Source organism: Muscardinus avellanarius (assembly GCF_963383645.1).
Source record: "Muscardinus avellanarius genome assembly, chromosome: 10".
Classification (NCBI taxonomy): Eukaryota; Metazoa; Chordata; class Mammalia; order Rodentia; family Gliridae; genus Muscardinus; species Muscardinus avellanarius.
This window is the reverse complement of record NC_137796.1, coordinates 50,905,513-50,917,379: the sequence shown is the minus strand read 5'-3', so window position 1 is coordinate 50,917,379 and position 11,867 is coordinate 50,905,513. Positions and strand designations below refer to the sequence as shown.

The 11,867-nt window shown below is 52.4% G+C and overlaps 1 protein-coding gene across 2 annotated transcripts; it reads right to left on the bottom strand.

Annotated features, from left to right (window-relative positions):
• Positions 1 to 441: 441 nt before the first annotated feature.
• Positions 442 to 6,171, bottom strand: PPP1R14A (protein phosphatase 1 regulatory inhibitor subunit 14A; the record flags this gene model as incomplete). 2 transcript variants are annotated; one of them, XM_080704168.1, is made up of 4 exons in its annotated part: positions 442 to 570; positions 1,874 to 1,906; positions 3,895 to 3,975; positions 5,971 to 6,171. In XM_080704168.1, the coding sequence occupies 4 exons, from the start codon at positions 6,169 to 6,171 to the stop codon at positions 442 to 444; spliced, it is 444 nt and encodes a 147-aa protein (XP_080560294.1). The 2 variants fall into 2 exon arrangements, with proteins under 2 accessions (XP_080560294.1, XP_080560295.1); XM_080704169.1 differs by lacking the exon at positions 3,895 to 3,975.
• Positions 6,172 to 11,867: the final 5,696 nt, after the last annotated feature.

Below are 11,867 nucleotides of genomic sequence, written 5' to 3'. Positions count from 1 at the left end.
ACAGCCCGATAATATACATTACGTGTAGACAAATGGCTTGACCGCTGTGTGGCCGCCTGTGCTGGGGTAACAGGATGGATGCACACTGGACTGTGGTGTGCATTCCCTTAGCCCAGGGACCCGTGGTCCTGCACAGCAGCCCTGGGCGTCTGGGCCCATGGGGACCGGGGAAGGGGGGGCCGGATGTGAGCCCAAGGCGCCGCAAGGTCAGAGGGTCCATTCTCATGCTCTCTGGCCCAGGAGGAGCGCTCCTCCATCTGGCAGGACCAGCTGCGGGTGCAGGGACGCGGGAACCCAGCAGGAGCGGGGCGCTGAGGGGCCGCGGGGAAGCCCAGGGCAACCCAGAGAGGAAGAACAGGCACACACGGTGTTATTGTTATAGAACCATTAAATACAACTTATAAACAGAGGGCGCGGAGAGGGAGGCGGTGCGGGGGCAGGTCAGGGCGGTGCGGTCCGGGCCCGGTCCTGGTGGGGGCTCAGGCTGCCCTCGTCAGAGGGGCTGGACTGGCGGAGGCCGGGCTGCTTGTGGAGGCCCTGCAGCTTAGCCAGCAGCTCCCGGATGAAGTCCTGAGGACAGGGCGGGGGTGCTGAGAACTCGGGAGGGGGCCACCCATACCCTGTTGGGGGACCTCCTTCTGAGGGGAGGTGAAGTTGGGGGTAGTGAGAGATAAGAGATGGGGAGAGAGAGCAAAATGGAGAAAGAGACACAGAAAGAGGGAGATGGAGGGACAGAGAGAGACAGGGAGAAACGGAGACAGACAGAGATGGAGGAGAGAGGAAGACAGGGGTGGACAGAGGCTGAGACCCAGACCCAAAGGCACCCCTGTAATCCCAGTACTTGGGAGGCTGAGACAAGAGGATCAAGGTTTGAGACCAGTTTCAGCAAGTTAGGGGAGACCTTCAGGAACTTTGTGAAACTTTGTTTCAAAATTAAAAAAAAAAAATTAATTGGGTGTGGTGGCCCATGCTTATAATCTCAGCATTTGGGAGGCTGAGACAGGAGGATGGTGGTTCTCAGGCAGCCTCAGCTACTTAGTGAGGCCCTCTGCAACTCTGCAACTTGTGGGACCCTGTTTCAAAATAAAGAATTAAAAATAGGGCAGGGGGTGTAGGTCAGAGGTAGAATACACTGGGTTCCATCCCCGGCACCACAAAATGAAGGGGGGGAGGCTGAGAGTGTAGCTCAGAGGTACAATGTTTGTGGGTTCAACCACCAGTACAAAAAAAAAAAAAAAAAAAAAAGGCCCAGAGCCAAAGGGAGAGAATTATAGAAACAGAGATACTGAGAGGTTTCTGGGGCTATGAGATGACCAGAAGGGTCCCCAGAGACTGAGGTCTGAGCCCGGCTCCAGGACAGACTGACAGACAGTGACGTTTGTCCCTCGGGCAGCCCACAGCTGGTTGGAGAAACACAAATAGTTTTCCCTTTTAAAGCAAGGAAGGAAGTGGGAGGGGCTGGACGGCTGGAGGATGGGGGCCTCCAAGAGGTGGGGCCCCGGGGTGGGGGGGGGCAGCTGTGAGAGGGGAGAGCTGCTGAACCCGCAGCTAAAGGACAGGCAGGCAGTGGGGCAGGACAGGAGACAGATGGGGTCTGCTCAGCAGGAGCTGATAATGGGGCCTGGCAGATGGGGAGAGGAGGAGAGGGAGGGGTAGGGGAGAGGGAAGAGGGGAGGAAAGGGGGAGGGAGGGGAGGGGAGGAGGAGAAGGAAAGGAGAAAGATAAAGCACATTTCTGGAGAGCAGAAGCGCTGTAAGCCAGGGCACTCCCAGAGTAGATGCCCAAGGATCCAACCTCTACTGTCAGCCGCCTTCCTGTCATCTGCACTGGGGTAGGGGACAGACAGGGCCCATGACTGGGACTGGAAACTCACCTCTGTGGGGTTAGTGCATGACTTCAGGAGTCCCTAAAAAAATAAATAATTAAATAAATAAGCCCCCAAATGGCAAATGACTAAAACCTCCTCGCACCCCGCAGCCCCTTCCCTTTCCCCACAAAGCCCCAAGGCAGCAAGACAAACGGAATCCAGGGTGGACAGACAGACGTCCCACCTCCTCCTACAGTGCTGTGTGATGCTAGGCAAACTATCCAGCCTCTCTGGGCCTCATTTTCCTCATGTGGAAAATGGGGAAAATAATCGTGCCTACTTTATAGGGTTTTTTTTTTTTTTAAGATTTAAAGAAGTTTATTAAAAAGATAGAAATACAGAAAATAGTTACAGCCCCATGCCAAAATGGCATGAGGGGGGAGGGTGGCTCAGGCCAACTCACCACTCCCCCTTTATAGGGTTTTGTGAAGATTCAAAGAGTCATGGCCAGATGTGGTGGTGGGCACCTGTAATCTCAGTACTTGGGAGACTGAGACAGGAGGATCGCAGGTACGCAGCCAGGCTCAGCAATTTTGCAAGGCCCTCTACAACTTAGTGAGACCTATTTCCAAATAAAAAATAAAATGGAGCGCCAGGCGTGGTGGCGCACGCTTGTAATCCCAGCATTCGGGAGGCTGAGACCGGAGGATCGCGGTTCGTGGACAGCCTCAGCTACTTGGTGAGACCCTCTGCAACTCAGTGAGACCCGGTTTCAAAATAAAGAATAAAAAATAGGGCAGGGGGTGTGGCTCGGTGGTCGAATGTCCCTGGGCTCCATCCGCAAACCTGCAAAAATAATAAAAAAAATTTAAAAAAATAAAGAATAGCTGGGTGTGGTGGCGCACGCTTGTAATCCCCGTGCTTGGGAGGCAGAGACAGGAGGATTATGCAGGTTTGAAGCCAGCCGTGCTGGCGTAAGAGACCCTGTTTCCAAAAATAAAATAGGTCTGGGAGTGTAGCCCGGAGGTAGAAGGGTTTCCAGGAACCCTAGTACCACAAAAAAAAAAAAAAAAAAAATAGGGGTGGGGTGCTGCTTGGAGGTAGAATGTCTCTGGGTTCAATCCCCAGTTCTGGAAAAAAAAAAAAAAGAATAAAAAATAGGGCAGGGGGTGTAGCTTGGAGGTCAAATGCCCCTGGGTTCCATCCCCAAACCCGCAAATAAATAAATAAAATAAAGCTGCTGGGAGTGTAGCTCAGAGGTTGATGGGGGAAAAGTTACTAAACGGCTGGCCGAGGTGGTGCACACCTATAATTCCAGCTACTATGGGAGGCTGGGGAGGGAGAATTGTAAGTTTGGGGCCAACCTGGGCAATTCAGTGAGTTCTTGTCTCAAAATAAAATAAAAAAGGGCTAGGAGCCCAGGGGTGGTGGCGCACACTTGTACTCCTAGTACTTGGGAGGCTGAGACCGGAGGATCACAAGTTCGCGGACAGCCTCAGCTACTTAGTGAGGCCCTCTGCAATTTACTGAGACTGTTTCAAAAAAGTAAAAAATAAAGAATAGGACTGGGGCCTGGCGTGGTGGCGCACACTTGTAATCCCAGTACTTGAAAGGCTGAGACAGGAGGATTGCGCGAGTTCAGTGAGGCTCTCAGCAACAGAGTGAGACCCTGTTTCCAAATAAAATATAAAATAGGTTTGGTAGTGTAGCCCGGAGGTAGAAAAACCCCTGGGTTTTATCCCCAGTACCACACACACACACACACACACACACACACACACACACACACACACAAAATAGGGCTGGGGGTGTAGCTCGGAGGTAGAATGCCCCTGGGTTCAATCCTCAGTATCAAAAAATTAATTAATTAATTAATTAATTTAAAAAGTAAAAAGGGTTGGAAATGTAGCTCAGGGGTAGAGCACCCCTGGGTTGCATCCCTAGTCCAAGAGAGAGAAAGAGAGAAGCAATGGAGTGGGTGTTTGGTCACAGTTTCTTGGCCACAGGGTGATCAAGAAACACGTTAACTGTGGCTAATCTTTTTGGGGAGCAGTGCAGGTCCTGGAGGGCGCCCTCCTCTCACCTACCTGGATTCTCTGTCTTCTCTCCTCTTCACTGTCCAATTCCAACAATTCATCAATGTTGACCTCATCTGGCATCTCTGCCTCCTAGGGCAAGGGGAGGGGGGTCAGGGTCCCTTCCCCACCCCCACCCCGCCTTTGTCCAGGACTCTGGAGGCGCCCCAAGGGACCCTAGGGCCCAGCTGGCGGGTTCTGGAGCAATAACGTGGCAGTCAGGGACAGCACCGCCAAGGCGGGACATCTGGGTGCTGGGGGAGGGGTGGCAGATGGGGTGACAGGGGCCCAGAGCCCTGTACCAGCCCGACGCCTGGGCCTGTGGGCCCGGGAGCCTGGGGCTGGCACGGGTCTCTCCCCTTGCCTGCGGTTCCCATAGCGGGAAACAGGCCTGGTCAAGTCGAGTCTTGGAATGTGGTCATATTCTGGGACTCAGGAGAGGGGCTGGCTTCTGCCCTTTCAAGGAAAAGTCTTAGCGCTAGGTGCGGGGGAGGGGAGCCTGCTGGAGCGGGCAGGCCCCTTCCCCCAGGGGACGGGAAGGGCTCAGAGTCAGGCCCAGCATCCAGGGGCCAAAGTGCAAAAGGCTGGGTCCCAGCAGGCGACCACCCAGGCCTCCTAAGGTGGGTGGTGAGATGAGTCACAGGCCGAGAGGGGGAAACAAGGAGTTTGGCCTCACTGGGCAGTGGCCCAAATGATGCCTGGCTCAGGACCCCTGCCGGGAACAGGCCCCAGCTGTCCAGAGAGAGAGAGAGAGATCCCTGTGGCTACAGAGTCTATTGTCCCACCGCCAAAGTCCGGCTGCGGCGCTGAGCCGTGGGGGTGGGGTCCTATAAACCAAGAAGGGTCCCCCAAGGCCTGGAATTGGAACTGCAGTGTCACGGTCTGCGCCTGCGCCTGTCTCAGCGCAGATACCAGGGCCCCGGCTGGCGGAGGCAAAGAGATAGATAGGTGGTGCTGGCTGGGTGGCTTCCTTCTGGGCCTGGCTATGGTCCTGCCTGAGCTACAGCACGTGGCTGTTGTTTGTCTCATGGTAGCGCATCCGAGCCCAGTTGAGGCGCCCATCATCTGAGGATGGCCTCGTAGGATGTCACCTACCACCAGGGCTGAGTCGCCCGCTTCCAGAAGGACCCTATGTCCCTGCGAGGGCCCATGGCTTCCACCACCATTGGGTTGTGCCGAGGGCTCTGTGAACTGCTGAACCACCGGGAACCTGGGGCGGTGTTGTAGAAAGCATGACTTTCAGCAGACTCGAGGGACAGTATCAAGCTGCGCACCGTGGCCCACGCTTGTAATCCCAGTACTCGGGAGGCTGAGACAGGAGGATCTGGGTTCGCGGCCAGCCTCAGCCACTTGGTGAAGCTCTCTGCGACTTAGTGAGGCCCTGTTTCGAAATAAAGAATAAAAAATAGGGCCGGGAGTGTAGCTCGGAGGTAGAATGCCCCTGGGTTCAGTTGCTAACACTACAAAAAAAAATAAAAATAAAGCGCCGGTGTCCATGTGGACACACGGAGCTGTCGCTTCTGCTCCCTCACCCGAGGGCAGCCACTCGTGTCCTTCTGCCCATAGGGCTTCTGAGATTCTTGGTGTGGCTGTAACTGCCTGCGAGTGGCTGTGGCATCTGTCACTGGGGCGCCAGCTTTTCCTTGAGAAGATAACGGCGTCGTGTGTAACTGGAGTCACCCTGTAGCCCAGGCTAGCCGGGGGGAGCTTGCACCGTCTAGGAGTCGATGCTATCTATCTGGGAGCGGCTGTCACCTGAGCCACTCTGTGCGGCTGCGGTGTGTGGGGGTCTGCGGCTCCTGGCATAGGTCGATGCCTACGTGCCCACGACGTGTGTCCTCGTGCGCTGGTGTGTGGCTGTACACATCTGTGTACGCGGCCGCTTCCTTTGCTGCGCCTCCCGCGTGGTCCCATCTCCCCGGTCCCCGTGACAGTTTGATTTTAAGGACGCCGGCTCCCCCCCCCCTTCATCATAGAAGGCGGCCCCGGCCCCCGGTTTGGCGGCCTCCCCGCCCACACCCGAAGCCCCTGGACGCGTGTCCGTGGAGCAAGAGGGGAGGTGCGCCGGACCCCCCGCCGCCGCCCTACCCTGCCGCGGTACAGCTCCTCCAGGCGCCCGTCGATCCACTTCTCCACGTCCAGGCGCCGCTGCAGCTCCCGCCGGTCGTACTTGACGGTGACGCGCGCGTGGCGCTTCTGCAGCCCCCCGGGGCTGCCCCCCGGGCCGCGGGCGCGCGCGGGGGGCTGCAGCCTGCTCAGCACGCGCTTGCCCAGCCGCTGCGCAGCCATCCCGGCTCTGGCCCCCGCCCGCTCCCGCGCCTCTGAGGGCCCGGGGCGGGGCGGGGCGGGGGCGGGGCTCGGCGCGCAGGCCCCGCCCCGCCCCGCCTCAGTTTCCCCGCCTGCCGGGCGAGGGCCGGCCTCTGCGCGCGCCGGGAGCCCCCGGTCCCGCCGGCCCCCGGCTGGGCGGGGTGGGGAGCCCCCGGCCCGCGCCCGTCGGGGTCTCGCCCCGCACGGCCTCTCGGGACCCGCCCGTCCTCGCCCCCTGGTGGCCGCGGCCGGAGCCCCCCCCCCCCCCCCCCCGCCCCGGCTCCTCCTGCCCGGGCCGGGCCTCGCCGCTGAGACCTCCAACTCCTGAGTGTGAGTTGGGGGTGGTAACTGGGGGTTGAACCCAGGGGCATTCGACCTCCGACCTACACCCCAAGCCTATTTTATTTTATTTTTTTTATTTGGAAACAGAGTCTCGCAAAGTTGCTGAGGCTCTCAGTAAATGACTGAGGCTAGCCTCGAACTTGTGATCCTCCTATCTAAACCAAGTACTGGGATTACAGGTGTGAGCTACTGACCCTGGCTCCCCCAGCCCTACAGGTGCTAGGCAAGCACTAACTGAGCTACACCCCACCCGGCCTGAACACTGATTCCAACACTCATCTACACATCTGTTTATTTATTCACTTGCTCCAGTCAAGAAATGTTTCTTTTTCTTTTTCTTTTCTTTTACTTTATTTTGCAGTAATGGGGATCCAGCCCAGGGGCATTCTAGCTCTAAGCTACACCCGTAGGCCTATTTTTTTTATTCTTTTTGTTGTTGTTGTTGTGGTACTGGGGGTGGAACCCAGAAGCTTTCTACCTCCGGGCTATACTCCCAGACCTTATTTATATTTTATTTGGAAACAGGGTCTCACTAAGTTGCTGAGAGCCTCACTAAGTAGCTGAGGCTGGCTTCGAACCTGTGCGATCCTCCTGTCTCAGCCTCCCAAGTACTGGGATTACAAGCGTGCGCCACCACGCCCAGCTTTTATTCTTTATTTTGAAACAGGGTTTCACTAAATTGCAGAGAGTCTCACTAAGTAGCTGAGGCTGGCTGTGAACCTGTGATGCTCTTGTCTCAGCCTCCCAAGTACTGGGATTACAAGCATGCACCGCCACACCCAGCTCATTTTGTTTTATTTTTTTTTATTTGTTGGTACTGACGACTGAACCCAGAGGCATTTGACCTCTGAGTTTACTCCCTGCCCTATTTTTTTTTTTTTTTTTGGTGGTACTGGGGTTCCTGGAAGCCCTTCTACCTCCGGGCTACACTCCCAGACCAATTTTTACATTTTTATATTTGGAAACAGGGTCTCCTAAGCCAGCGCACGCGGCTGGCTTCGAACCTGCGCGATCCTCCTGCCTCTGCCTCCCAAGCGCGGGGATTACAAGCGTGCGCCACCACGCCCGGCCTGCCCTATTTTTTATTCTTTATTTTGAAACCGAGTCTCACTGAGTTGCAGAGCGCCTCACTGAGTAGCTGAGGCTGTCCATGAACCACGATCCTCCTGTCTCAGCCTCCCAAATGCTGGGATTACAGGTGTGCGCCACCACGCCTGGCTTTCATTTTTTTTATTTTTATTTTTTTGAAACAGGGTCTCGTGAAGTTGCTGAGGATCTTACTAAGTTGCTGATGCTGGCCTCTAACCTGTGATTCCCCTGTCTCAGGCTCCCAAGTATTAGGATTACGGGTGTGCACCACTAGCCTAGTGACAAATGTTTATTAGCTGTTTTTTGTTTTTGTTGTTGTTTGTTTGTTTGTTTGTTTTTGTTTTTTGTTTTTCGGGTCTGGGGATGGAAGCCAGGGGCATTCGACCTCCAAGCTACACCCCCTGCCCTATTTTTTATTCTTTATTTTGAAACCGGGTCTCACTGAGTTGCAGAGGGCCTCACTAAGTAGCTGAGGCTGTCCGCGAACCGCGATCCTCCAGGTCTCAGCCTCCTGAATGCTGGGATTACGTGCGCCACCACGCCTGGCTTATTAACTGTTCTTTACCAGGCGCTGTTCTGGGTCCTAGGGATAGAGCAGTGAGCCAAAACAGATAAGCCTAGCCCTCCTAGAGGTGACACCTTTGGGGAGACCAACAGTAAACATAATAAGTAAATACAGAGCTTGGCTTGGGACTAGTGGTGGCTTATGCCTGTAATACCAGGTAAGGAGGATTGCACATTCAAGGCCAGCCTGTGCAATTTAGTGAGATTCTGTCTCAAAAAAAGGGAAGAGTGGTGGGCATGGTGACATACACTTGTAATCCCAGTACTTGGGAGACTGAGACAAGAGACTCGCAGGTTTAGGGCCAGCCTAAGCTATTTAGTGAAGCCCTCAGGAACTTAGTGAGACCCTGTTTCCAAATTAAAAGAAAAAAAAAATAAAAAGGCTGGGCATGGTGACACCCACTTGTAATCCCAGCATTTGGGAAGCTGAGACAGGAGGATCGCGGTTCCTGGACAGTCTCAGCTACTTAGTGAGGCCCTCCGCAACTCAATGAGAACCTGAGACCCTGTTTCAAAATAAAGAATGGAAAATAGGGCTGGGTATGTAGCTTGGAGGTAGAATGCCCCTAAATTCCATCCCTAGTACTACAAAAATTAAATAAATAAATAAATAAATAAATAAATAGTAATCCCAGCATTGGGAGGCTGAAACAGGAGGATCTGGGTTTGCGGCCAGCCTCAGCTACTTAGTAAGGCCCTCCACAACTTAGTGAGACCGTGTTTACAAATAAAGAATAAAAAGCTGGGCATGATGGCGCAGGTTTGTAATCCCAGCGCTTGGGAGGTGGAGACAGGAGGATCCCGCAGGTTGGAAGCCAGCCACACTGGCTTAAGAGACCCTGTTTCCAAATTTAAAAAAGTATAAAAATAGGTCTGGGAGTGTTGCCCGGAGGTAGAAGGGTTTCCAGGAGCCCCAGAACCACCAAAAGTAAATAAATAATAAAAAATAAGGCTGGGGGTGTAGCTCAAAGGTAGAATGCCCCTGGGTTCCATCCCCAGTATCCCACTCATACAAAAAACGTCTTGGGTACTTGTATATAGCTCATAGGTAATAGGCCCCTGGACTCAATACCCCTTATGAAAAAAAAAAAAAAAAAAAGCCAGCCATGGTGGTGCACACTTGAAGTCTCAGCATTTGGGAGGCTGAGACAGATGGGTGGTGGTTCTCTGCTAGCCTCAGCTACTTAGTGAGGTCCTTTGCAACTCAAGGAGACCCTGTTTAAAAATAATAAAGAATAAAAAAATAGGGCTGGGGGTGTAGCTTGGAGGTAGAATGCCCCTGGGTTCCATCCCCAGTACCGCAAAAAAAAAAAAAAAAAAAAAAAGTAGTGGGAGTGGGGTTTGGGGTATAGCTCAGAAGTAGAGCATCCCTGGGTTCAATCTCCAGTAACACAAAACAAAACCCTTAAACTTGGCCATGTCTTTCTTCTTTGCTTCAACTGGTCCATAGTAGGGAATGGTTTCTTGGATGAGACACACAGCCTAAGCAAGAAAACTCTAGATAAACGGGCTGCCGTGGTGCTCAGTGGTACAGCTGGTTCCTACCACCACAAACAAAACATAAATAGGACCATCAAGTTTAAAACTTTGGAGCCGGACGTGGTGGCGCACACTTGTAATCCCTGCACTTGGGAGGCTGAGACAGGAGGATCGCGCAGGTTCGAAGCCAGCCTCAGCTACTTAGTGAGGCTCTCAGCAACTTAGTGAGACCCTGTTTCCAAATAAAATATAAAAAAATAAGTCTGAGAGTATAGCCCGGAGGTAGAAAGCCTCTGGGTTCCACCCCCAGTACCACCCCCCCAAAAAAAAAGTCGGGCGTGGGGGCACACGCTTCTAATCCTAGCATTGGGGAGGCTAAGACAGGAGGATCCAAGTTCACGGACAGCCTCAGCTACTTAGTGAGGCTCTTTCCAACTCAGTGAGACCCTGTTTCAAAATAAGTATAAAAAATAGGGCTGGGGGTATAGCTTGGAGGTAGAATGCCCCTGGGTTCCATCCTCAGTAATGCAATAAATAAATAAATTAATTAATATAAACTTTGGGAGGCTGAGATAGGAGCATTGCGGGTTTGTGACCTGCCTCAGCAATGTGGAAAGGCTCTCTGCAAATTAGTGAGACCCTATTTCAAAATAAGACTGGGCATGGTGGCACAGTACTTAGGAGACTGAGACAGGAGGGTCACGGGTTCAAGGACAGCCTCAGCAATAAGTGAAATTCTCACCAACATACCAAGAACCTGTTTTCAAATAAAATTTTTAAAAATAGGGCTGGGCCGGGCGTGGTGGCGCACGCTTGTAATCCCAGCATTCGGGAGGCTGAGACCTGGAGAATCGTGGTTCGCGGACAGCCTCAGCTACTTAGTGAGGCCCTCTGCAACTCAGTGAGACCTGGTTTCAAAATAAAGAATAAAAAATAATAGGGCAAGGGGTGTAGCTCGGAGGTAGAATTCCCCTGGGTTCCATCCCCAGACCTGCAAAAAAATAAAATAAAAAAATTTAAAAAATAAAATAAAAAATAAGGCTGGGAACCGGGTGTGGTGGTGCACGCTTGTAATCCTAGCGCTTGGGAGGCTGAGACGGGAGGAATGCACAGGTTCGAAGCCAGCCTCAGCTGGTTTAAGAGACCCTGTTTCCAAATAAAATATTAAATAGGTCTGGGAGTGTAGCCCAGAGGTAGAAGGCCCCTGGGTTCCATTCCCAGTACCACCAAAAAAAAAAAAAAAAAAAAAAAAAAAAAATAGGGCTGGGGTATATCTTGGAGGTAAAATGTACTTGGGTTCAACTCCCAGTATCATAAAAAAAAAAAAAAAAGCAGGCACGATGGCATTTGCCTATAATCCCAGTACTTGGGAGCCCGACACAGGAGAATCTTAGCCTCAGGAAGTAACAAGATTCTCATCAGTCTAGCGAGACCCTATTTCAAAATAAAATAGGGCTGGGGGTATAGCTCAGAGGTAGAATGCTCTGAGTTCAATCCCCAGTACCAAAACAAACAAACAAACAAACAAACAAACAAACAAAGTAAAATAGAACTGGCAGTGTAGCTGAGAGGTAGAAGGTAACTGTGTTAAATCCCCAGTACTAAAAAACAAAAAAGTAAAAAGGGCTGGGGGTCTAACTTAGAGGTAGAATGCTCCCCTTCCCCGGGGTTCAATTCCCAGGAAAACAACAAAAAAATTTTAAACTTGAATTTCAAAGGATATCATCAAGAAACTGGAAAGACAAGCCAGGCCGATGCGGTGGTGCTCACTTGTAATCCCAGTACTTGGGAGGCTGAGACAGGAGAGCGCGTGTTCAAAGATAGTCTCCGCAGCTTATCAAGGCTCTCAGCAACCTAGTGTGACCCTGTTTCCAAATAAGGAATAAAATCAGGCTAGGGTGTAGCTTGAAGGTAGAATGTCTCTGGGTTCAATCTCTAGTACAAAAACAAAGCAAAAGAAATACAAGGAGATATTGGGTCACACCTAGTAGGAAGGCTATAATTTGTGTGTGTATTTTTGTTTGTTGGTTTTTTTTGGTGGTACTGGGGTTCCTGGAAGCCCTTCTACCTCTGGGCTACACTCCCAGACCTTTTTTTTTTTTTTTTTTTTTTTAAATTTGGAAACAGGGTCTCTTAAGCCAGCGAGGCTGGCTCCGAACCAGCGCGATCCTCCTGTCTCAGCCTCCCAAGCGCGGGGATTACAA